The sequence below is a fragment of the Trichosurus vulpecula genome, chromosome 1 (genome assembly GCF_011100635.1).
Source record: "Trichosurus vulpecula isolate mTriVul1 chromosome 1, mTriVul1.pri, whole genome shotgun sequence".
Taxonomy (NCBI): domain Eukaryota; kingdom Metazoa; phylum Chordata; class Mammalia; order Diprotodontia; family Phalangeridae; genus Trichosurus; species Trichosurus vulpecula.
Window position 1 is genome coordinate 169,995,264 of NC_050573.1, and position 27,732 is coordinate 170,022,995.

The 27,732-nt window shown below is 35.7% G+C and overlaps 1 protein-coding gene across 2 annotated transcripts in view; it reads left to right on the forward strand.

Annotated features, from left to right (window-relative positions):
* CDYL (chromodomain Y like) overlaps positions 1-21,768 on the forward strand; it is a 198,230-nt gene extending 176,462 nt beyond the window's left edge. Inside the window, exons 3-7 of one of the 2 annotated variants that reach the window (XM_036739642.1) lie at positions 3,838-4,094; positions 5,614-5,786; positions 12,526-12,736; positions 18,328-18,471; positions 20,120-21,768. In XM_036739642.1, the coding sequence (XP_036595537.1) occupies positions 3,838-4,094; positions 5,614-5,786; positions 12,526-12,736; positions 18,328-18,471; positions 20,120-20,278 (944 nt within the window). In that variant the 3' untranslated portion in view covers positions 20,279-21,768. The remainder of the gene's footprint in view (positions 1-3,837; positions 4,095-5,613; positions 5,787-12,525; positions 12,737-18,327; positions 18,472-20,119) is intronic. The other variant, XM_036739643.1, reaches the window with a different exon arrangement.
* Positions 21,769-27,732: the final 5,964 nt, after the last annotated feature.

A 27,732-nucleotide genomic window follows, 5' to 3' on the forward strand; every position in this document is an offset into this window, starting at 1 on the left:
CTTTGAGAAAGCATGCATATTTTCATAGTCAAGAATATACTAATCCAACATGCCTATATTACCATCTCTACCAGTGGAAATAAGTTTTTTTAATAAAGATAGGAGAAAAGTTTAGACAGATATTTATAATCTTTTCTCTGGCAGACAATGTCTTTCTTTTAAGTCATTATTATTCCTTTTCCAGAGATACGGAATCTAAGTCTCAAAAAAAATCAAGTAACTCACGTAGTCTAGCAACTGAAAGTGTCAGAGCCATTACATCCAAATCCAGGTTTCCCATTACCCAAGTTAATACTCTATATGCTACCTAAGTCTCACAGTCCTTTCAAGACTGTTTGCAGTGATCATGAGAAATAATGTATATATTCTGTGATGGATCTACATTCTTAATGGTGTGCATACTGTCTCCAGTGTAGCTCATCAGTTCCCTCATCCCATACTATTCTTGTCCATGCCCTTTTGTACGTTTGCTACAGGTGGGTCTACTCAATGTGTTGGGATCTTTTCTTATTTTATCTTGACTTTACAAGCATATCAGAACATGTGGCTCCATGGGTTATTCCTCACCATCTTTATGTGAACAGTGTATCTTTTTTTTCTTTCAAATTCTTTAGTTTTCATAATTACTTATGCTCATGTGTTTCTCCATTTCCTTCAGTAATAATTGTTTTATTCTTATAGTTTAAAGATTGTAGAACTTCATAATTTGTAGCCATACTGTAACATAGGCAGAATACTAATATAAAAAAATAAACCTTTTTCATATTGAAGTAATTAAAAGAGCTTTACAATTCCCTAGAAGCAGTCTAGTCTGCTGTCCTCCTTTTTAATGCTGTCTTCCAGTCATTCATTTTAAGTGTCTGTTCAAGAAATGTATGCTAATGGATGACTTGCCCTCCAAGCGAATATCATAATTTGCAAAATGGCACTCTTCACCCACTTGCTTTTGCCTGTATATATGATTAAACACAGTTATCTTGAGTTGTGATTCTCATCCAAGGAGTTCTATGGTGTTCAGTGCTTGAAACAACCCAGTCCAGTATCCCTCACAACAGTAAACTCTGTAGGTACTCATAATTTATAGGAAATCCCTTTTTGACTTGGCCTCTACCCTGAATTGCCACCAATACAGTGGGAAATACCTGGTCAACATATATCTGTTTAATAAATCTCCCCGTTTTATGCCTTTCCTGATACTAATTAGCCTCTTGTCTTTAAACAACAATTTTTTCTCCCAGGCATATCAAAATTATATAAGATTCCTACTAATGTGTGATAAATAATTTTATTCAATTCTCTGTTTACAAATACTACAAAGAACATAAAACAGATACGTGCTTATCTATGGTATATGCTCCTATCAGAAAGGAAGTCCATTACAGATTAGAAAATGGAAAAGAATTTTCTTAGACACAGTGAGGTATAATTCTATTACAAATGACAGTAAATTGTAGCATAATACTAAAAAAGAATTTAGAATTAGAAATTGTCACATAAATTTATACCAGGTCAGTGTTGAATAACCACAAAATCACAAATTACTAAAAGAGAGGACATCTACATTACAAAACATCAGGAATTTATTTTGCTTTCCTATGCATATCTGTTACAAAGGTTTTGTTTTTCTTTTTTTCCAATACTGAGGAGATAGAAGGGAAAACATAAATTTTTGTTAGTTGAAAAAGATAAGATTTAAAAATAAAACAAAACAGTGAAGATCACAGAGAGTGTACTATACATCCCACCCTCACCTGTAAAATATAGATTATAAAAGTACCTACCTCCCAGGCTTGTCTTAAGGCTCAAATGAGATAATAAATGTATAACGTGCTTTGGAAACCTTAGGTTACTGTATAAATGTTAGCTGCTATTATTGTCATCTTAGACTAGGTACTTATAGAACCCTGCAAATGGATCCTCAGCCTAAATATAAAAGGTCATATCGTAACAATTGAGAGGCTCTGAAAGAGTACAGTTAGATTCTTTCAAATCTATTAAGAAGAGATTTTTATAATTAGACAATTTAGATTATACAAAATGGAAATACTTTTGCATGGCCAAAATGCATGCAGAAAGGAAACTCGGGGTGGTGGGGGGGGAGCGGGGAGAAGTTCTCAAACTTCTGTCAAATTCAACTCAGAACTGAGTTCAAAAAGTCTGATCTCTAAGAGAGGCCATGTGATGTTGTAGATTGGTAGCTGGCCTCCACTCCAGGAGGCCACGTTCAAGAGCCACTTCAGACGCTTACTCTGTGTGTGACACTGTTGAAGCCATTTAACTCCTAATGCTGTAAGCAGCTCCCGAAGTTTCAGAAACAGTGTACCCACCTATATCGATAAAAGGAGTTTACTCACCCTTGAGTTTCTTGTACCAATGAAAGAGCAAATTCAGTGCCTCTTATCCAAGACAGAAAAATAATTGAAACTAAAATCAAGAGCTAGTGTAGATAAATAATCTAAAGAAGAAATGCCTATGATCAAACTATATATAGAAAAAATTCTTCAAATCCTTGATAATAAATAACATGTAAGGTTAGCAACACTTTACCTCATATATAACAAATTCACAAAGATGACTGAATAGTCGGTGTAGGAAAGATTGTGACAGATGGGGTCAAATAACCATATTCTTGGTAGTAGTGAAAAGGGAGCAAGTGAAATTAGCGTCCCTCAGTTGGAGAACAGTTAAGTCATTTGTGATACATTAACATAATAATAAATTATTGCATTACAAGTTAAATTCTGTTAAATTCAGAGAAACCTAGGAAGACTTAGTTATTACAGAATAAACAAACAGAACCAAGAGTACAGTGACTATAATAATATAAATGAAATCATGATTAAGAGACATCTCAACTTGAATTAATAGTAATAAAGGTTTTATTCCAAAGAACTGCTAATAGAAGAAGTGTTTATTCTGCTTTATCCTTAATCGAAATAAGCTGGGGGGAAGGGGGATACCTGGAAAAGTAGGTGGGCCCATCATTCAATGAAAGCAAAGAACTAGTAGATAACTTCATATCAGGATATCTCTCAAAGAAGGCCCCCCTGCACTTTGGGTAGAGCCCCAGGGAGGACTAGAACAGGAGTACATTGAGAACACAGCTGTACCAGTGGAAAATAGTACACATATCCATGAGATTATAAATCCCCCAAAACGCTTTTTACATAGTCCTTTAATGTTTGCACAGCTTTTGAATATATGTCACCTCATTTAGATCCTTAAAACAACTTTGTGACATAGGTACTATAGAGAGTCTTTCAGGCTGAGGAAACCAGTTCAGAGAGATTTTAATTCACCCATGCTATTACAGCTAGTTATTGTTAGAGGTATATTTTTAAAATTACAGTGGACCGGTAGTACAGTACACTGTCTTGAAAGTTATTGAATTGCTGGGTAAACATTTTTCAGTATGGTTATAGAAGGTATTTTTGCATTAGGATTCATAAATAAATATGGCATTTTTTTTCCCTTTTCCCTTCTCACAGCTAGGATGATTTCCCTTCAGAAGTCTCTTTCCTTCTTAATTTAGGTCTTAAATTTTGCTGCTTTTGCTTTTTGTTTTTATGCAAATGTATTTCCATATTTCTTTTTAGAAAAGGAAAATAAGTGAATTTCCTTTTGTTTCGTGTCTTGTACTTTGAATCTTCATTGTATTTTCTAGAAAAGCATAGGTCTTAAACATTGAAACAAGGATTTTAAATGATTTTTAATTAAGAATATTTACTTTAATCTGTTGGCAAGTTTTTAGTAAATTATCACTTTTTTAAGAAAGTCAGACATGAATCTTAAATGTTGGATGTCATTGAATACTTAATAATTTTAAAAACGTTGCAGGTACCTCTGCCCTTATGGATACATTAGCAGCCAATGGAACAACCAACATACAAACATCTGTTACAGCAGTGACAGCCAGTAAAAGGAGGTTTATTGAAGACAGAAGAGACCAGCCTTTTGACAAAAGACTGCGTTTTAGTGTGAGACAAACTGAAAGTGCTTACAGATACAGAGACATTGTGGTTAGAAAGCAGGATGGCTTCACCCATATCTTATTATCAACAAAATCATCAGAAAATAATTCATTAAACCCAGAGGTGAGTTCTCCTTATTTGGGGTCTGATTTTTCAGTCTATTATCCATCATCTTCCCTCTTTGCCCATCTGAGTCATATCATCTGAGGGTAGGCAGCAAGGAATGAAGTAGTAAGCTTTTTTCATTATCTTCTATCCTGGTCAAGTTTATTTGTGGGGAGTAGGGAATATGTTAAAATAAACGAGTGTTGGAGATCATTTGTCCATGTGTTAGCTATTCAGTACTTGGGCTTGGTATTATTAAAATGCCTTTTGGCTACTATGGCTACAATTTCAGTTTTTAAAGACCTACTGTGATGTTCAGCTACAGAACTCCCCCAAGACAATTAATGCTGACGCTTCCTACAAGCTAAACTTAACAAAGATTTGAAAGCGGGCCGGGGGAGGGGGAACAGTTCGGTAAAACCAACCAACACCATGTATACAACATGCCATGTTCTTGGTATCCCAACTCTGCTGTGAATGGAGGTAGGCACATTTTCTCCTCTCTGCACTACAACCAGTTTAGTGGCCTTTTGTTGTTCCTTCATTCAAATTATTTTAGACATGTATGTTGTTTTTCTGGTTCTATTTCATTTTCAGTTCATATGAATTTTCCCCTCTCTTTCTGAATTCTTACCATTCCCAATTACAGCAGTAACCCATTAAATACACATAACACGATTTGTTTAGACTTTCTCTAATCACTTGTTACTTATTTTGTTTCCAGTTATTTTCTTTAATACAAAAAAGGTTACTACAGTGAATATTTGTTTGTATATATGGGACCTTTCTGTTCCTGGCCTTCTTGTGGGGTATGTGCCCAAATAATGGGATTTCTGGGTCAAAGAGTATAAATAATTCCCACTCTGTCTTTCATCATGTGGAGTTTTATTGCTTCACTGTTTACTTCATCATAGATACTTGTTAAGCATTTTTAAATAGTTTTCTACCTTTCTAAATTAAACTCCTAAGGTGATGAAATGATACTAAATAATTGAATTATTTTGATTTGTATCCTGTGTTTGGTGATTTCAGTGAATAGAACTGAAGTTGCTTCTGTACACTGGTTGCATATGCCACCTGCTGACCAAAATATAGAAATGCCAAATGAATATTAAAAATGTATTATCCCCTAAGTGTCATTCTGAATAATCCAGTGCCCAGTGATACTGCGGGTGATTTTGAGGACTTATATTTCTGACCTATATACCTTTCTCCGAATATAATTTGACATTTCCCCTCACTGTTTGGAAAATGAGAAATTTACCAGTGTTTATAAACCCTTTTTGAAAATCTGAACTTATTATAAGAGCTTTTGTGGGAAATAAAGATCCTTCCCTCTGATTGTATTTTTAAAACTGTTTAAAATAGTTCTCTAATTTAAAAAAAAAATCATCCCAACCAGTTTTAATATTTATTGGCATTTGCAATTAGCTTTTTCTATTCCATGTTTTCATCATTTAAGTTTTTGGGAGCCTTTACTGTTTGTATGAAGGAGACCTAGGGTTTAACTTCAAGTTTTACTTGACTCTCTTAAAAGGTAATGAAGGAGGTCCAGAGTGCACTGAATACAGCTGCTGCTGATGACAGTAAACTTGTGCTACTCAGTGCAGTTGGGAGTGTCTTCTGCTGCGGTCTCGATTTTATTTATTTCATTCGGCGTTTAACAGATGATAGAAAAAGAGAAAGCACTAAGATGGCAGAAGCTATCAGGTATGTGTAATAAGCTAGTTTTTTCTGTAATGTGTTTTTTCACCTTATATTCTATTTTAAAGTATAATTTCAGTATCAAACCTTGTAAATAAAATAGAAGTATTGTTATAGTTTGTTGCTTATTCTTTATATAGAAACACACTGGTAATAACCAGAGTAATTAAATTGGCAGGCTTATTGACCCACCAACATAGTCCTTTTTTCTTAGTCATGGATGGACAAGTGGAATTCCTGTTGAGGTATTTGTCTCTACAGAGTCTGATTCTGACAAAGGGTCTTCAACCTCTTTTAGTCTTTATATTTATTTCTGTTATTTCTTTTTGCAAATCATATGTTATAATAAATTATTTTAAAGAACAAATAGACCAATATGTTGGGATTTTTCCTAATTCTGGAGCTGCTATTTTGGATTTTATTTATTACCAATAAATGTAATTTAGCAGGATTTCAGCTAATTACCTAGAGTGTTCCTGTCATTTTAAAGAAACTACTCATTAATTCCTAGTTTTATTGGTTTTCCTAGTGCTATGTAATAATAAATTTTTCCACAAACTATAAATTTTAAAAGTATTTTCTGTATGTTATTTTTATTGATCACATATACCCTAGAAAATGTTATTATTCAAAATCAGATATATCAAAATTAATTTCAGTTATTATCCAAGAAGTTTCTTATTTTTCTACTAGAATTACCTTCTGAGACCAAGTACTTTTACTGACTTTGCTGTTTCTTTGTATCCCTAGCACATTGCTTTTTTTAAAAATAATATTTTATTTATACATACAGTTTTTAACATTAACTTTATTTTAAAAAAATATATTTTTCCCCAATTACATGTTAAAAACACTTTTAAACTTTTTTTAAAAAAAGTTTTGCCATCCAAATTCTATCTCTCCCCGCTCTTCTTCCTCCCTGAGACAGTAAGCAATCTGATATAGTTTATATGTGTGCATTCATCTAAAAAAATTTTTTTAAGTTCCAGATTTTCTCTCTCACCTCCACTCTCCCTAAGACAGCAAACAATTTGATATGGGTTATATATGTTCAATCATACATAACGTATGACCATATATTAGTCGTGTTGTAAAAGAAGACACAGACCCAAAACGGGAAGAAAAATAGGGAAAAAATACAAATAATGTGAAATAGCAGACTTTAATCTGCATTCAGATTGCATCAGTTCTTTCTTTGCAAGTAGATAGCATTTTCCATCATAAATCCTTTGGAATTGTCTTGGATCATTGTGTTGCTATTACTGTGCACAGTGTTCTCCTGGTTGTGCTCACCCCACTTTGGGGCAGTTCATATAAGTCTTGCCAGGTTTTTCTAAAATCTGTGTGTTCATCATTTCTTGGACCACAGTAGTATTCCATTATATTCATATGCCACAACTTGTTCAGCCATTTCCCAATTGATGGGCATCCCCTCAACTTCCAATTCTTTGCAACCACAAAAAGAGCTGCCATAAACATTTTTGTACATGTAGGTCCTTTTCCCTCTTTTTGATTTCTTTGGGTTACATACCTAATAGTGGTCTTGCAGGATGGGAGGGTATGCACAGTTTTATAGCCCTTTGGCCATAGTTCCAAATTGCTCTCCAGAATGGTTGGTTCAGCTCACAGCTCTAGCAATAATAATGTATTACTCTCTCAATTTTCCTGCATCTCCTCCAACATTTGTCATTTTCCTTTTCTGTCATATTAGCCAATCTGACAGGTGTGAGGTAGTACCTCAGATTTGTTTTAATTTACATTTCTCTAATCAGTGGTGATTAAAAGCATTTTTTCATATGATGACCATAGACTTAAGCTAGATTTGAAAGAATTTAATGCATTTGGTGATTCTAACTATAGTCAACATAGGAATTTTTGTCACAATCAGCATTTTAACCTGCTTTCCTCCCTGAAAATTTAAGGCTTAGAATTCAGGGCTTGCCTTTTCCCATAACATCACAGGTCATATATGAGACTGTGCCCTTTTCCCTTTTACTTTTAGGTTGGATATAGTTACTCATCTCAGTCCCTTCCTATTGGTTTTTCTGCCTAAATGCAGCCCTCTCCAGCATGCTGTTTTGATGTTGGGGGTTGTGATGACATAAGTTCTGGTGATCTAAAAAGCAAGAAAAGAGAGATTAAAAGAGAGGGTTAGATGTGAACCTTCCTGGTTCATAAATTAATTTTTTTTTGTAGTCATAGAAGCATCAGAACAAATCTGTCTGTGTAATAAATTCATGTTTCTTTTGCAAAACTATTCTGCCTATTTTAATGAATTTGTTTAATCAACTAAATTTTTTAAATGCAATTTATTTATTTAACATATTTGGTTTTCAGCATTGATTTTCACAACATTTTGAATTACAAATTTTCTCCCCATTTCTACCCTCCCCCCCACTCCAAGATGGCTTATATTCTGGTTGCCCTGTTCCCCAGTCAGCCCTCCCCTCTATCACCCCCCTCCCCTCTCATCCCCTTTTCCCTTCCTTTCTTGTATGGCAAGATAAATTTCTACGCCCCATTGCCTGTGTATCTTATTTTTTAGTTGCATACAAAAACTTTTTTTGTTTTTGAACATCTGATTTTAAAACTTTGAGTTCCAAATTCCCTTCCCTCTTCCCTTCCCACCCACCCTCCCTAAGAAGTTGAGCAATTCAACCTAGGCCACACATGTATTATTATGTATAACCCTTCCACAAGACCTCAGTATTAGGGTAGTTGAAGGGAATATGCATATATATATATATGTTTATATATATATATATAAGTGAATGTGTATGTATGTATATATCTATATATGTATGTGTGTATATATATATCTGTTTATATATATATATATATATATGTAAAAGAGAGAACTAAATTTTTTAAATGGTATTCAGTCTGGCCAGATAAAAGATTACTTTTTGTTTGTTTGCTTGTTTAAGTCCTAGAAGTAGTTATCAGTTGCTCTAGACTTATTGAACTTTCAGCTTGTTCATTTGCATTTAAATTAATTGTATTTGTATAATGTTAGATTATAAACACCTGAAGAAGTCTCTGCTATCCTGTACTAATTTTAGTTTTGTCACTTTAGTAGGCTAACATTACATTTTCATATGAGGACAGATTTCTTAAACAGTTAAGACAGTACTTTTTTAGCATTTTAAATTTTTTTGGAAAGGAAGCACAGTTAATGTTAATGAAATACTAAATTTAAAAATTGTAAGGTCAAGAGTTTTTAAAACTGAGTGGCTCTTTGAGCCTTCCTCTTATTTTTAAATCTCTTGAGATATTAGAGAAATCCTCATTAATTTGGAGGTGTTTTTTTGTACAGATGAAATCCATTTGGATTGGTGAACTGACATTTAACCCCGTGCTGTACTACATTTTGCCTAATTTAAGCATATGTACTTTCAAGCTGTAGTGACTTTTTAAAATTATAATTCTGCCTTTTCATTGTGTTCTCTAAAAGCATATCTTATGAGCATGAAAGCTATAGTTTTGAATATTTTCTTATTCAATTGAGTTCAGCCTCCTTTGTTTTTCAGATGAAATAGCAGAACCCTCCTAATCTCCCAAGTTCCCACTTTCCAAGTCTTTTCTGACACCCAGCAGTTGCTACTACTGCCATATTATTTTGACCGCATTAATTTTTGCTTAACAAATTAATTATTTCTTTGACTGTTATATTTATTGGTGCCATCTTATGACTACACATAGATATGTTGGGCTGTCTGAACCTAAGAAGAAAGCAGGTTTTCCTACCTATTTGATATAAAGTTTTCTGTCATATTTGGAAAACAGAAGTTGACTAGGTGGCAAGAAAATGTAACTCAGTTCCAAGAAAGTATTTCATCATGTTAAAATTCAAGTTTTACATCTCACAAAAGCAAAGTAGCAATGTTTTTTATCCTTAGCTTGTATGGGTAAAAGAAAAAATCCTGTGCTTGTAATTGTCTGAAGATTTCTCTGGTGCTGTTAAATTGCACTACTAATTTTGATAAGACTTTTTATCTTACACAGTCACAATTTTGGCAGTTGCTGCCTCAAGAGTACTCAATAATAGAGCATAGGCAGTTTATTTCTATATCACTGACCCATAATCCTCAAGAGGTTTCGGGACAGAGATAGCTTAATGAACGTTGTCTACACTTATCTCACAAGTCTGTTTAAAAGGTTGTCTAACACTTTATATCATTAAAATCTAATGTGATCTTTCAAACAATGCCTCTGGCCTTCTTATTTAGGAATTCTTACTGCAAATTCATACGTTTAAGCAAGTTAAGTCTCATTGCATGAAAAGGTCCTGAATAACTGGGGTGGAAGTAAAACCTAAGCCTGGCTGAGGGGAATGTGCTGTGCCTTTAGAAAGAAGCAACTATAGCCAGGGAGACTTGTAAGATAACTAAATTCAGAAATGCCTCTCCTTCCCCCATTTCTCTTTGCCCCTTTCCCCTCCCCCCCAAAAAATCATAAATCAAGAAAAGATAAATCTTTAGGGCTTTCATTGCCACTAACTTAACACTCATTATTTTTTAGATTATATGAAGTATCCAATCTTTTTTCTTATTGAAGATCCTTATATAGTTTATTGAAATGCTATTGTATAGAGCACCCCATGTATCTTAATTTAAGTGCTCTTGAGGAGTTTTAGAATCCAGTGTAAAAAATACTTTTATAATTTGATACAGTACCAAATTGGGATGAAAAGGAATTTTCTGTACTTGGGATATTTGTAATTCTTTTCCCTATCCTAGTACTAGATCATACAAAGAAAAACAATTCCCTAGAGGAGTACCAGGCTCTCGAAAATTTATATTACTACCAGTCATCTGCATTATTATATAATCCTCAACAGTAACTTGTTTGAAAATTGAGTTTATGTTGATGATTCCAGAAGGATGCTATGATGGACAGTGATAAGGGCCATAAATTGAGCCATGATGTATCAAGAGATAAAATTCTAAAAGTTTGTGTTGAGATTGAAGAAATTAAACCTCTTTATAAATCTTTTTCCCCAAAAAAATAGCAGAAAATTTAGTTTAGATTGACAGTAATATTTGAGAATACCAAGTTCATAATTTCATTTTGTCGGGGCTACCATTTATGTGTGCTATGGAAAGATTGCATATCTTGAGTCCACGCTAACCATTACTATCCAGAGCTTTGGTTAGCATTACATTCCTTCTTGTTGAAGGGACAAACAAAAGAAACATGCTCTTTTGTATGCAAACCCACTTATAAGACGGCATATCTCTATCTCTAAATTAGAAAAGGAATGTTGCCACATTGATTCTCAATATCTAACCTAGAAATTACTTCCAGCCCCCATAAAGGAGAGACAATATCAGTAGTATGGACGGTTGGAGGCAGTTAGGTAGCTCAGTGGATAGAGTGCTGGGCCTGGAGTCAGGGAGACCTGAGTTCCAATGTGGCCTCAGACACTTAGTAAGTATCTGTGTGATCCTGGGCAAGTCACTTCCTTCTTGTGTTTGCCTCAATCTGTTGGAGAAGGAAATCACAAACCACTTGAGTTTCTTTGCCAGGAAAACCCCATGGACATTATTTGCATGCCAGGATCTGCAAAGTCAAGAAGAGTGGGACACAACTGAACAACAACTTTATTTTAAATCCTGACTCTTCTATAAAGGTTTCTTGACTTTTAGGCTTCATTCATCTCCCTTTCTCTGGACTCTCAACAACCTTTAATATGACACTTTATACTGCAGTTTAGCACCGTCTGTGCCATGCAGTGATTTTGTGTGCTCTCTAACTTGGTCGTAGGCTTTTTAAGGACTCCTTAAGTCTTCCTACTCTGTATGCTCCATCATATCTAAGACTGTACTAAGCACTTGGGCCCTCAGGAAATATTTCTTGCCATTCTTTTAAAGTCTGAACTAGTACAATGATCACCAGGGCAATATTCTTAACGGTTGCTTTTGCTGTGAATGTGCTGGCATGGGTCTGAATCGCAAAATATAACAGATTCTCCATATAGAAGACAGAAGCAAAACATTTATTCAGACACCAGTCCAAAAACCAGTAAGTCCAATCCATCAAAGCAGCAAAGAAGTTGATACACATTATCACAGCAGGGAGCTGCTCCATTCCATAGCCTCCCCCCTGCTGGGGCCTTCCCACCAACAATCACTCACAAATCCTAGCTGACTCCTTGCTTGGGTCTGCTCTAACTGCTCAGCTCTTAACTGCTCTGATTAGCGTCTTTCCTGCTCCACTCTTTCATGTTCCAACTCATTCAATAAGCTCCTCCCACCACATGTGACTTAGGCCTCCTGTAAATTAAATGGATCACATGGGCCTATTAATGGATGGGAAAGATTTTCAAATTTACATTACCATTACAGATATGCTTCTCAGTTTCATTTCCCCCAATAGCATTGCATTCAGAATTTCCAGTGTAAAGTCTGTTAGGCTCTTAGACAGGGTTATGGGAATAGATGTCCAATCTCTTCCTTTGCCCAAGATCCCACAGATACCAAGACTGCCACTGTATATCACTTTTATCTTTAGTTTACTGTCACAAATCTTATACTTCAATTGTAAGCATTTTATTAAATATTAAACAGCGCTGTACCTTAGAAATTCTTTTTAAAAAAAAAAACAAATAGGTGTAGTAATTTCCATTAATGTATTTGTAAAATCATTTGCTGTGGTAGTTTTTTGTTTCTAAAAGACAAAACACTGAATAATACTCTTTTTCTCTCTTTTTTTCTGTCTCCTTCCTACCCTCCACTCCCTTAAGAAACTTTGTAAATACCTTTATACAGTTTAAGAAGCCCATCATTGTAGCAGTAAATGGCCCTGCCATTGGACTTGGAGCATCTATATTGCCTCTTTGTGATGTAGTTTGGGCTAATGAAAAGGCTTGGTTTCAAACACCATATACTACATTTGGACAGAGTCCAGATGGATGTTCGTCACTTATGTTCCCAAAGATAATGGGACTGGCATCTGTGAGTATCTTTATTTTATTATGCATTTGGAAATCATATGAGAATGTTCACCTTGGTTACCTAATTGAAGCATAAAGGGTGTCATGATGTCATGATCCTCAGTGATTCATTGGGTGGGTATCGACATCATTTTATGTTCACTATTAGGTTTGTGTTTTTTTTTTACTGTAAATAATGGAAGTATTTAAATTCATTGAACATTTCTTATGATTCCTTAGCATGCCTGACCCTGCCATGGTTCTTTAGTTAGATAACATCACTTTTGCAAGTGTTTGGTTTTACATAGGAAAGATTGACAAAACAGTGTGGGTGGCTTTTTTTTTTTAAAGTAAAGTCAAGATTAGGCAGTAGTAAACATGTGTGCACATTAATTGGTGCTGTCTAGTTTTCTTAAATCTAAAACTTTCGTGAAGGAATTGAGTATTTAGCTAAATTATAGTGGAAAAGAAGAAGAAAATGCCCTTAGTGATAATTAGTGGTAAGACATTTTAAAATTTAAATTGATTCCCACCACATGTCATGTCTGTTGTTCTATTTTATAACTAATTTCATTGGTTTTGAGAACTCTCCATGAAGAACTCCTAGGACTAATGCAGACTGGTAATTGTTCTTCACCTTTTTATCTGGGAAAGTACCTGAGGCATTGAAATATGCTGACTGGCCTAGAAGTAGGACTTGAGTTTTCCTTACTTATAACTAGAGGTTCCATGGGTCAAAGAACTGCCCAAAAGATAGCTGTTCACAATCATTGTTATACCTAAAAATTCTCTAAGCAAGATGTTTGGGTAGTCACTTCTTGGGTATTTAGTCATATAAATAATTATACAAGTTACATAAATGTAATAAATAATTATACAATAAAATTATACAAGTCCTACAAAATCACGTAATATTTCTGTCCCTCTCATCTTTGAACTACTCTTGTTATTCTCTTTTCAACATCTTGATGAGAAAATATGAACTGCTTTGGATTTTATCCTCTCTTTACATATGAAGAAACTTGAAGGTTACATTCCAGCGAGCCAGAAGGGTGGTGACAGATAGAAGGAAAAAATCAAAGGAGTCAGTTATTCTTTTCTTTCACTTCTTAGGTGTCAAAACAAAATTTATCAGTTAATGCTAATCTTGACCCAGTGTCTCAAGTATTCTTTTCTAGTATTATCCATCTTTGATGCTGGGACCAAGTTTCATCTAAGCGATAAACTACTGAAAAAATACTAGTAGTTTGTTTTAAAATTAGCCTAGATATTATATACATAATATACTTTTAGAGGTTTGCTCACTGGAGATAGAAAAGCTAACGACTTCAGTTTTAGATCATATGAGTTTAAGATGTGTATAGGACATCCAATTTGATGTATCTAAATAGGCAGTTGTAGCTTTGAGACTGGAAGTTGGGAGAGAATTTAGGACTAGACAAGTAACTTTATAAGAGTTAACTGCATATAAACAAACTGTCCTTCATGAATGTAATGAAATATTCTTGTGTTGAGAGAAATGATGAATATGATGCATACAGAGAAGCATGGAAAGATGTACATGTAACTGATGCAGAATGAAGTAAGCATAGAAAGTAACCCCCCAAAAAAACAATGACTACAACATAAGGGGATGTTGTAAAATTATCAACGATAGGCATGGCTTAAAAGAAGAAATATGAAAAGTATCCCCTACCCCCACTCAACTCCTCTGCATAGGTGAGAGGGCCACAATTGTAGTATGCTGTACATATTTTCAGACTTTTTCAAAGTATTCATCTGTTTTGCTGATTTTTTTTTCCTTTAAAACACTTTGTTATATGGGATGACTTTCTGGAAAGGGGAAAAAAAGGGATATTGGAAAAAATTTTGGTAATATAAAAAACAAAAGATATCAATGAAGATTATCTTTAAAAAAGAAAAATAAAGAATCAGTCACATAGATATAAGAAACTATGGGAGCTAATGAAATCACCAAGTGGAATAATATAAAGAGAGAATCACGGGCTCAGGAGAGGGCCGGGCCTATGGCTGATACCTGCAAGTTTTCAGGTGTTACCTAGATAAAGATCCAGTAAGGAGACAGAAGTAGCTATCAGACATATTTCAGAATCCCTGTACAAATGTCTCCATGAAGGCATAAAGCTAGGTGTATATTCCCCAAACGTGTTCATCACTCTTATGCAGGTGTCTTGCATTAGGTCCAAATTGAAGAATTTCCTAAAGATGGTAAAGTGTCTTCCATAACACCTCTCACCTCACCCCCATTCTCCTATTTGCGGATGACCTAATTCTGATTACCTTGAGTTCCAAAGCATTATAAGGCTGTCTCAATGAGGGATCCATGATGCCTCAGAAGAGACTGGCTTGATATAGTACAGAGAGTCAAAAAAAAAATAGAAAATATCTTTGCAGTCTGTCACTCCATTCGTTTGATTCATCACTGTGTATTAGGCATTTCAGATGAACAGTAAGACTTGAGCCTAGACTTGAATGTGAGGAAGAGAATGAGATGGATTGCATTTGGAATATTCCACGGTATTTTCAATAATCCCAATTTTGCCCCTCGGACAAAACCCACTGGTTTTTTTTTTTAGGTTTGTTTGTTTTTTAAAAAAAACAGAATGATTTATGGTTGAAAGTCTTAGAATACTACAGTATCAAAGAAATCAAGTCTCTGGGGGGACCTTTAGGGCAGTGGAGAGGCAGGTACATTGCAGCATATTTCCAGTGATGGCCTGCAGGTAAAACATGTCATAATGGATAAGAAATTATATTCCATAAGGGAGGAAGGCTGCTCACATAGGAAGAGAAGACTGTAAATGAATGGACAGCCCAAGTGCAACACCAGAGGAAAGCATCCAACACATTGGCTAGATTGTCTTCAGAAGATCTTTGTTGTGGGACAGCATGAACAAGAATCTCACAGGAACAGATAAATTGAAGTCTCTGTTCTTGGAAAGGAATCCTCTCACCGGGAAGTTCATACATCCATTGATGTATTCAGACTTGTATCCACCATTACTGTTAGTCAGGTTAGGCAACTACTAAGTGCCAGGCACTCAGATCCTGTGCTTGTTACTGAGCAAACAGTGAGAAGAATGAAATAGGCCCTTTCTATCAGGAATATGTGCTGTAATGGGGGAGATAATATCTATGAGGTCAGGGCTGTCCAAAATGCATCCCTCCTACAAGCATAGAAATTGACATAAATGCTTTAGTAAAGGAAGCTCTCACTAAAGTCGCCGATCAAAACATATTGTCTGTTGTTTCAATAAAAACTTATGGTTGGACAGCCCTGTGCTAGGTGATGGAGAGAAACAACAGTAGCAACTTGGGGAATCAGGAAAGGCTTCTTGTAGAAGGTAGTGCTTAAGCTGAGCCTTGAAGGAAACTTGGGTTTCTCAGAAGTGGAATTGAAGAGGCATTAGGTCAAGATGATGAAATGGGAGTTGTGTTTGAGGCATGGCAAGAAAGGCCAGTCTGCTTAAATCATAAGAGTTTATGGAGGGGAATAACATAATAGCTAGAAAAGTTGGTTGCTGCCGGGTTAGGAATAACATTAAATGTCCAACGAAAGAGTATATGCTTGTTCCTAGATGAGATACTGAACCATTAGGGTCTATCAAATAGGGGACTTAGTGTGGTCCCTTTAGGAAAATAACTAGCAGTTCTGCAGAGAGCAGTTATCCCTTCCACATCACAGGGGTTGGGGTGCAGTGCCCCCATGATCTGGAAAATCTGTGTAGTTTTTTACACCCCTACCTTATTATGGTGTTGAAAGATAAAACATGTTAGTATTATACAATACTACACATGTGGTTCTGCATTTCTGAATTTTCTATGTCATCTGCTGGCCCCCGCATGTCATCTGTAGCTTCTGCAAAATTCCCATTTAATTTCTTATGCTGAGCCATGATATATCAAAGCCATGATGGGCAAAGTCCTAGAGTGGAAAATGGAAGAGATTTGAAGTGGGGAGATCATTTTAAGAGACTTTTACAATAGTCCAAGCAAAAGGTGCTTAGAGCCTAAACTGAGCTGGTGCTATATAAATGGAGTTAAAGAATAGAATTCTAATTTTATTTTATGTTATCTATCCCTCCTAACTTTACATCATCTGTATATAAGTTAACAAAGCTATCTTCTTCAAATATCATTGGTTATTGTAATTACTAAATGTCTTAACTGATGTGTGAATGTGTCAAAAATATAATATGGACACAGCAAGTAAAAACCAAATCACGCAATATGACACAACAATACGTTAATGATGGTGTTGCAATTTGGGATAAAACTTAGCTAAAAATTGCCGTGGTGATGTTCTCATAATCTCCTTCCAGGTATTCATGCGTAAGCCCCTTATTTCTGCAGTTTAAAAGCTCTATGGGAAATTGGGGTTGTTACAGTTTAATCAGTTCAAGTTATAGGTTTTCTGACTCTTAATACAACATATTGACCAACCATAGGAACAACTGGTTAAGGAAAATACTTGACCCTTATCCTTTCATAAAAGTAGAGAATTGTTTATATAGGGAATCTGCATATGTATGGTCTTGATATCATGTATCTTGTAAAATTGCAGCTGTTGATTCTTTGTTGTTTTTTGTCATGTACTCCTTTGGCCCTATGGTCTATAGATCCCTTGTTAGTATAATGTTTTTCATTGCATTTTTGAGATAGCTAAGGTTTCAAAGGAAGCCAATTATATTGACATGGTATTTAAAAAAAAAAGATTTGTTTAATTCACAGTCCTCAGGTTAAATTACTGTTACTCATAGAACAAAAATCTACTGTATAAAATAAATCGTCTTTGGTTTCTGTTAAGTAGTCTTTTGTTTTTATGTTGGGCTAAAGTTTTATCACTCCTTGATCTTTTGTACACTTAGCTAACTGGTTCCATTTTATTAAGTTCTTCCTTTACATCAACCATGATGAGACATCAGTTCAAAAGGGACTTGATTTTATGAAGACAGGTAGTTAAACTGGTGCTTTGTCCTTTAGTTTATTTAAATACTTCCAAAGAAATGTTAAGCTCAAGAGTGTAGTATTTTACTTTTACATTACTAGATTTTAGAGATTTTGATTAGTGGATTTAGTTCATTGAGAAGAACACCATTGCCACCATGTACTTTACAGGCCTTGTATCAAAGGAGGAAATCCTTTGAGCTGTGTAATTAGAAGAGTAGCAGCTTCTTTTAATTCAGAAAATATAGTCAGACTTTTCATTAAATGTGTGATCTTAATGAAATGTGCCAGGTTTTCAAATATATAGCAGATCAGCTTTTGAAACATTGCCTAGTTAAAAGTGTTCTTTCCAATTAGAAGGAACTTTTTATGTCCTGTACCCTTGGTGATTTAATGTTTTTCAATTGCTTGTTCATTATTATCTTAGAAATGATTTGGTTTTGTACTTGATATAGTAAGACTGGTAGTGGCTATTTGGATCAGATGCTGGAAAATGTCACCCCAAGGATCTACATAAAAGACAGGCATTTTAAAAAATTCATCTTTGGTTTGGATTTTCTGATGGGGGTATATTTCTTAGTTTGAATCACTCCCACCCAATCCTCCATTTCATTTCATATCAGAAATAACTTTTCTTTCCCTTAGGCAAATGAAATGTTATTCAGTGGAAGGAAGTTGACTGCGCAGGAGGCTTGTGCCAAAGGACTGGTCTCCCAAGTATTTTGGCCGGGGACATTCACACAGGAAGTAATGGTTCGAATTAAGGAACTTGTCACATGTAATTCAGTTGTAAGTTTGTTTTCTTACATATAATATTTTGATCTTAGGACTTATGGCAGTTGTCCTTAAAAGAGCTCAAAAACCCATTTCAGAAATTTCAAAACAATTAACACCTCCTTTTCTGAAGGGGGAAAAAGTGCTTTCAGTAAGTACACCATTACTTTTACTGCTTGATACGCAGCACTTTTCCACTACAGTCTCGCCCTGATTCTGATGCCTTCTGACTCTGATTATCAGAGGTGGTACTGAAAGAGAGCAGAGCAATTGACTACTTTTCTATTCTCAAAGCCCTAGCCTGGCAAAATTCAGAGAAGCTTATTGCCAGCTTGGCTGCAGGATGGCTAATTTTTTAGTTACAGCAAGCTTCAAAGACCATCTGCTAATTCTTAGAAGAGTTGTAATCTATGTCCATCTACACATATTGAAGTGCCTTAAAGTAAGTGCACGAAAGAAAAATTGCATTCAACATTTAAAACTAGAGTAGAAGCTATAACCAGGACCTGACACCTTATAGTATTTTGTTCTAATCAGTATTTCTGTCTCTATTTCATTTTTCATCTGTCCCTATTAAATTTCCCTTCATCATTTGAAAAAGAAACAGGAACTTTAGAATGTGATGTAAAAATTGAAACTTGCAGAGGGGCTGTAAAAATGTTTTCTCATAAATCCTCACAGATATGTTTCTGGTTGGAAGATAAAAAATAGTTGGTTCATTTTCTATGAAAAAAAAAAACAACACATGAAGTGAATAAGCAGTAGAACCTATAGTAATATCTAATCTTCCTTGTTAGCAATCCACTGTTGGGCTCAACCTCTAAAGCATTCCAAAGTGACACCACATCTGTTACTTTAAAAACATTTTACCAAATGAGACTGCCCTAAACCATCTTCAAGTATAAGATGAACAAACATCTGTATTTTAATATTTCCTAGTTCTCACAGTTCACCTGCTTATAAATTTTAAAATTATGCTAAATAACACATTTATTCTTTTAACAGTAAAATGAGTTCCAATCAAAGAACAAGATAAAACTATTTTTTCCCTGAATCTCAAGACATTGTTATCACATAATCATTGAAATAAGACACAAGTTATCAGTACCCTTCCTAAGACCCATGAGAATCCATCCTATTTCTAAAAACCATGAAAGAGACACTCTCAGTCAACGGAAAAGTACTTGGACTTTTAAACGTCACTTTGGATTGTTTAGTAGAAAATGTGTGGTCCAAAGATAATAGAACCTTAATTTCAAGATACATTTATTTATTCATTGAGCAGTATGCAGGTTACACTATTTAGAATTTTAAAAGTTTTATTTCATTCTAGAATAACCATAGCATTGTACTTAAGATTTGTATTTATTTTCTATCATGATAGAGTTTTTATGTAGACAGAATCATCCTGGGAACCTAAAACTTGTTTTTGATAGATAGCATCTTGAAACTGATGTTATTTCCCATGTTTATAATACAAAAATATGAAATTTCTATTCTGTTTCGCCATTTATCTGCATGCATTATGAAGAATTTTCCTAGGTACTTTTCTGAACTGATGATCCCTTCTTTATGACACTTACTATTTTGTCCATGTCGGTTCAGGAAATTAAGGTACATTTTTTGTTCCCCAGTACTAATCGATTGTTATTCTTTGACCTAGGTACTTGAAGAGTCCAAAGCTCTAGTGCGCAGTATCATGAAGGTGGATTTAGAACAAGCAAATGAAAAGGAATGTGACGTTTTGAAGAAAATCTGGGGCTCTGCCCAAGGAATGGACTCCATGTTGAAATACTTGCAGAGAAAAATTGATGAATTTTGATTGGCAAAAATGACACTGGAATTGTGTTTAGTGGGACATCAGTGGCTCAACGATGCCATAATTCATTTAAAATCCAGAAACAAGTTTACTCATAACTTAAAAAGCTTGGAAATAAGACTGGAAAAATTCAAGCTTTTACCGTCAAGGAGTATTTTAAAGTACTGTATCCTTTAAAAGAAAAAAGGGCAAACAAAGCGCCTTTATCCCAGTATAATTATTTTATACAAAATAAATGTACACACACAATCTGAAAAGTTATAATGTTGAGCACCAGACAGTTCTTTGCTTTGAATCTCTAATTTTTGTTATCGTTGGCTAGTACTGTATAAAGAAGAAAAAGATTGGATGGTGTTTGTTGTTTTCTGGGTGGCAGGAAAGTCTAGAATAATGTTTGTTTTCCTCATTTTTTTTCTCCTAGAATACAGAGTCAAAACGGGTATGAGCCAGCCCCCCTCTCCTCACTCGCCCACTCACTAAGTCAGTAAGATCTGGCTGAGTTTGTTTCCAAGAAGGTGCAAATACCTCAGAGGATGGAATTTGTTAATCTAAATAAGTCTTAGGCTTTAGTTTATACCCCTCTAATGAGAAGTCAAGTGATGAACATATCTCCAAAACTGAATGTGTGCTCAGGATTTATACTCAGCCCTTTTTTTTGAAGACATGTCCAATTCTTACCCAGTTAGCATGAAGAAACCACTGTCTCTAGAAGAAAGCTTGTTTTGCAGTATTAGTGAATCACTGAATATCTTATGTATGAATATCTAAGTTATAAGTTAGTCTTAGTGGGTTTTAAAAGTAATTAGTTTTCCTGACTTTTTTGAAGAATAAATACATAAGTGCTTCTTGTTGCTGGGTGAGAATACTACTTTATATACAGTTTGGTTTTTCTATTTGCAGTTTTAATTGATGTATTACACCAAAAAAAAACCATTTTATGTTCATAAAGTGTAATTTTTAGGTTCACTTAGAATATATTTTATTTAATAAGTTAAAATTCTTTTTGGCACACTATTAAATACAGAAACTCCTTTCAAAAAACTACCTTATATTAGACATGTAATGCTTTTTATGTATACACTATATACTGTATACAGTATGGTGTACAAGAGTGCCCTGTGTAAATAGACATATTTGCATTCCTTTCAGGAGTGGTTACTGATTCCTGACTACAGATGCCTATTATTAGTTGGGCACCTGTGCTTGCAACGTATTGAATGTATGAAGAATGAAATAAAATCAAACCTTATTTTTGTACAGTTTTGAAGTTTGTACTTGGAACTGACCACCTCCCCTTCCTCGTGGAGAGCTGTACAGTGTGTAAATCTGCCTTTACCTTGGATTGGTACAGTATTTTTGCATCTGTGGGACCTACTTTTTTTGTTCAGTAGTTGAACTATATATAAACTGTACAATCTGTAAAGTTTTTATAGAATAAATATTCAGCTGTGAAAACTGGTTAAAATAAAACTAATATTTCTTAACACATTCTAAATTTCTCTGCTGTCGTCCGGTTTTGTTGGGGTTTTGGGTTTTTGTGGGTTTTTTGTTTTTTGTTTTTTTTTTTTTTAGTTTTTATCTTTAAGAGTTCTGTGATCAGTTTTTAATCCTTTTAGAAGCTTTTCTGAGAGTGGGGTTTTAGACAGAGCAAGAAGATCTTTGGGTTGTTAAGTATAGCTTCTGTGAGTAATCTAAGAAAGTGAAGAAGCTAATAAAAGAACTTCTGTAACCTATTAAGATTTTCCCTGAAACCTGGTTTTAGAAAAGAGAATGGTACTTCTCCTGTGGTGTCAAGTAGAATACCCTTGAGTTCATCTGGAGTGGAATTAAGGCTTTCTTAAATTGCAGTAATGGTCTCTAAATTATGGTCCAGCAAACATTTCTGGCAGCCTTCATTATAATATGTCTCCCTCCCATCAAGTTCTTCTCTGTTATTTGATTGACATTTTGGATGTATGAGGAGAGAAGACTAAAGAAAAGGCTAAAAATAATTTTTAAAGGATAGCAACAATGAAATGTTCACCTTGGAATATTAAAGGAATAGACAGTTTTTATAACCAAACACAAAATCATATTCAGATGTACCATTACCTTCCTAAATCTCAATTAAGCCTCTTAGTTAGAGGCTATGAGACTAAAAGGAAAACGTGATAAATATTACTGAGAAAATTTCCAATGGAGTGTCAGTTTTGTATATATCATTCCCCACCCCCCACCCCCATTACTCAATTACAATGCTTTTTATCCTAATTTTAACCTTACTAATTAGATATGGTGGGATTTTTTTCCTTCATGTCACCACATTTTTCCATCTGTTTTCTTTGTTTTGTGCATGTTTTCCATATAATAGTATATGATAATGCAAAATGTGGACTGTTTTCTACTAGAACCATCGAATATGAACTCATTTGTTGGGTACATGGATCGTTCGTTAACTTCAGCACTAGGGCTGCCCTTTCTTTTCTCCTAGTCACTTCCTGTCTCTGCTCTTCGTCAGTTCTCTGTTTCCCTTACTTCACCCCATCACCACCAAAGGTGCTCATCCACCTTGGGTGTCCACCTTTCACTTGTGGCTCCAAGCAGCTAGAGCATGTACAGCAACCTTACTCCAGTAAAACCACCTTGGCAGGCAGGCCTGAGCCAGGGTGAGGATAACCAACAGGCCTCAGAACTGCTAGTGAGTTAGGGAAATGTCTACCCCCAGCATGTGAAGACCCTGCTCAGCAAAATGGGCAGATGAGAGCAATTTGTCCCAACAGCCGTGAAGGCAACAGGTGCCATGGAGTGTGTAGAGAGCTTGGTCAGACACGGAAGACTCCAAGGTCATCCGCTGCATCCCAGGCCATCACCAATTATCTTGACTTTTGTCCTGCCACCGGACTTCGATGGCTGGAGGAGAGGGTGAGGCTGATGACTGTGCAACTCAGCTTCACGTCCAGTTTACCTACAAGTCAAGACATCACCTTGTCATGTCATTGGTCCTTTTTGAAACGATGAAGAACACCCCAATCTGTCCCAGGAACCACTGAGACAGTCAAATTCTTCCAGTTACTGTCCCTGTAAGGCTTTTTGTCTCAAGAGTTTGAATTACCTCTGCTCTTTAGAAGCAGTCTTTTATATAGGAGAGGTAGCATGATGCATAGCTGAAAGAAAGATATCATCCCAAGTCTGCTACTATGTGATCTTGAGAAAGAAACTTCCACAATCTTCAGTTCAGATTCTTCATTTGTAAAATAAAGGGGTTGAACTTAAATGATCTCTAAGGCTCTTCAGGGTTAAAAAAAATTGACAATTGTACTGGATGTTTTGTTTGCTTTCTTGTATTCCTAGCAATGGAGAGAAAAGGGGGGAAATGGGATAGATGTCTTCTTAAAGAGAGGTAACAAGTAATAGTTATGTAAATTAGGGACTCAATTGGAGAGCCATACAAATGAGAACTTCAAAGCTACAGTCTCCTTTTCTTTCCCCTTGCTTTTTCTTAAAAACAGACCAAAATGTCCAAAGAAAAAATGGAAGAAAATTGGTGTCCAATCTAGGTAGTAGTCTTATATGAAATCAAAACCTATCTTGGCTAGTTAGTTAATGCTTGCTCCAGCATAAAATCTTTAACTCTTCATTAGCGAATGAAAAGGCCCCAATCCTGCTCTTGGTCTTTACTGAATTTCTTTTTCTTCCTTCTGACTACTAGTATTAACAGATGTCACAATTGCATTCCTCTAGAGGAAATAAGTTTGGCTTAGCACTCAAAGGAAATGTAACCTGCCTATCAATTTAACTTAAAGCTGGAGCCAATATTTTCTTTTGATATAAGTCACAGGGGAAATAGATTTTTTAAAATTCTCTTAACTTTTAAGAGAATAAGCTCCATATCAAGAGGTACTAAGATTGCCTGTAAATATTAAGCTATTGTCCTACTGAATGTGCTAACAATCAAGGCCACCATGAGAAGTGAAGCGTGTCTTCGTTTCTGTATCGATAATCTTTCTAGAAATAAAACCATAGGACAAAATTTCAGTCAAGTGATTGAATGACTCAAGTCCTTGGAGAGATAAATAAAGTATTTGGTTTTATCATGTATCCACTTGATTTGATGCTGTTTGTCTCATCTACGTGTGCTTAAGATGAGTACAAACATACCATCACTTAAGATCATAGAACCGCAGCCTTAGAACTAGAAACAATAGGATTCATTGAGTCCATTGCTCTCATTTTACACATGGGGAAACAGACCCAGACAGATTTAATAATTTACATAAGGTCATAAAACTGGGCTGTAAGAAAACCAGAGTTTGATCCTACATTCTCATAATTCCAAAATGTAACTTACTGTCATTTAATCATTTTATTTATGTCTGACTCTTCGTGACCCCATTTGTGGTTTTCTTTCTAAAGATACAGGAGTGGTTTGCCATTTCTCTCTTTAGCTCATTTTAAAGATGAGCAAAAACTGAGGCAAACGCGATTAAGTGACTTTGCCCAGGATGACACAGCTAGTAAGTTTCTGAAACCAAATTTAAACTCATGTCTTCCTGACTCTGGGGCCAGCACACTCTCCTCTGTGCCACCTGGCTATAACTTAGGCAATACCTATTGAAGAGGGTGAAGTATTGGAAGTATTAAGTATGTATGTAAAGTCAAATTCTCACTGAGTTGGAAAACAGTAGTAGCTGCTGAAACCAGGAAAGACCTCCTGAAGGTCACGTGAAATGGATCTTTAAGGAAACCAGGGTTTCCCAGAAGCAAAGGTGTGGAGGGAGAGGGTATTCCAAATATGGGGATGGCCAGTATAAAAGCAAACCATTGCTTGATATTTGGAGATGGATGAAAAATGTCTTCAAAGCAAGGCAAAGGTTTTCATACCCGGGCTTCTCATCCTGATATTTAATGATTATTTCCATCAAGAAGAGTCTCAAGTCATTGCACGTGGCAAACACTAAACCATTTTGCACAAACACACACTCAAAATGGATTACATAGGCAAGAAGTGACTGATTGACAATGCATACATTACAAAATCAGCTGTCCGAACAATCAAATCATGGACTGGATTACGCAAACTCATAATCAATATCAAATTAAAAGAGAAGATCAACTCAATTGCAGCAGTTCCAACCTGACTGGGCGAAATGACCAAAAAAGGGGAGAAGGGGAAGGTGAAAAATGAAGATGTTAACTCATCATCATCTCTTAGAGAAATAGTCACCACAACAAAAAAGCCAAAACAGCCTAGAAACCACTTCAGCCAGCAAACAATATGCTTGCCAAAAAAAAAGATGCAAGAGCTTAGCTGATTTTGACTACATGCTTCATTTGTAAGACATTTCAGAGAAAGATGATGGGGGACTACAAGCAGTTTCTTCTACACAAATGGCAGTTGAGAAAAGCTTCCACGCGCTTAGGAAAACACAAAGGCAAAATGGAGCATGTTCACCAACACTACGTTTATCTACTTTGTCAGTGCTCATAGCAAAGCAACCACATTTGGTCTCCATCCCTCCTGCTATCTGACACCTTCTGTGAGGACATGCATGGCGTTCAGGATGATGTGAGAGAGCACCAGCCTCATATATTAAAAAGAAAACCATGCTGGAGGCAACAGTTTCAAATGCAGTGTTCACTTAGCTGAACTAGTGAGCCCAGTGGAAAGAAAGAAATTTGATCTTACTGAGAATTGGTTGGATGATTCCTATGACCGTGGAGAAGTATACCTTATTCAAAAAAAAAAAATGATGGGGAGTGGTCTGGATATCATATATTAAGACGACATGCAAATGAAGAAATCGAGGAACCAAAGCAGAGTGTTTCAGTAACCAGTAGAAGTAGCAATAATTGGTCTTCATAATGCACAGCAGGTCACCTGGACACCACTTATTTTGCCTTCAATCTTTCCCAACATCAGGGTCTTTTTCAGTGAGTCCTCATTATGTGGCCAAAGTATTTAAGCTTCAGCTTTCATATTAGGTCTTCCAGTGAATAGCCTGAATTTCTTTAAGTATCGACTGATTTGACCTTCTTGCTGTGCAGGAGACTCTCACAAGTGTTCTCCAGCACTACAATTCGAAAGCATTGATTCTGTAGTGTTCGGTTTTCCTTATAGTCCAACTCTCAAAGCCATATGGTACTACCAGAAAAACCATAGCTTTGACCTTTGTTAGCAAGGTGATGCCGCTGCTTTCTAGTATGCTGCCCAGATTTGCCATAGCCTGCCTTTCAAGGAGCAAGCACCTTTTAACTTCATGGCCGCAGTTGCTGCCTGCAGGGATATTTGAGCCCAGGAATATAAACTCCAACACTGCTTTCATTTCTTCTCGCTCTGTTTGCTAGGAATTGATGGGACCAGTTGCCATGATCTTAACTTTTTTAACATTAAGCTGTTCAAACAGGCTTTTACATTCTCCTGTTTCACCCTCGAGGCTTAATTCTTCATTTTCTGCCATCAGAGCAGTATCTACATATCTGAGATTGTTGATATTTCTCCTGGCAACCTTAATTCCAGCTTTTGATTCATCCAGCCCAACATTTCACATGATGTACTCCACATATAAGTTAAATACGATGACAATATACAAGCAGGGCTGCCCAACCTTGGGTTTTTATTGAAACAATAGACAATATATTTTGATTTGCCATTTTAGTTAGTGAGAGCTCTGTGGTAGCTCTGCTTTGGGATTGTCAGCTTTTTCATACTCCCTTTCCGATCTTAAACCGATCAACTGTTCACATTCAGCCCTAACTGTTGCTTTTTGATCAGCATACAAGTTGGTCAGGAGACAAATAAGATGGTCTAGTACTCCTAAGCCATTGAGGACTTGACACATTTTATTATCATCCACATAAAGGCTTTAGTGTAGTCAGTGAAGAGAAAATATTTTCCTGGAACTTCACTGCTTTCTCCGTAATGCAGCATACGTTGGCAATTTAGTCTCTAGTTCCTCTGACTCTTCAAAAACAAGCCTGCTCTTCTGGTAATTCCCACTTCACATATTGCTACAGCCTAGGTTGCAGAATCTTAAGTATAATCTTGTTGGCATGTGAAATGAGTACAATTATTAGGAAATTTGAACGTTCTTTGGTATTGCCCTTTAGGATTAGGACATGAAGTTATCTTTTCCCATCCAGTGGCCACTGTTGAGTTTTCCAAATTTGCTGGCACGTAGCAGATCCCATTACATTAGCTATCCTGATCTTTATCTCCTTTTAGCGCACCATCATCCAGTTAACCAGGTTTTCAACTTCATTTTATACCCCTCACTCACCTCACATATCCAATCACTTGCCAAGTCTTAGTTTTTCTACCGTCCCACATATTACCTATTATTCTCCTCTACACTCACCACCCTTGTTCAAATGTTTCAGGAGCTCTCAACCCAGAAACCACAAGAAGATCAGACAATTGGTCAGAAAAGGATTATAGGGGGACCCTGAGCTGGCACTGGACATGAGACTAGGTGTTATTT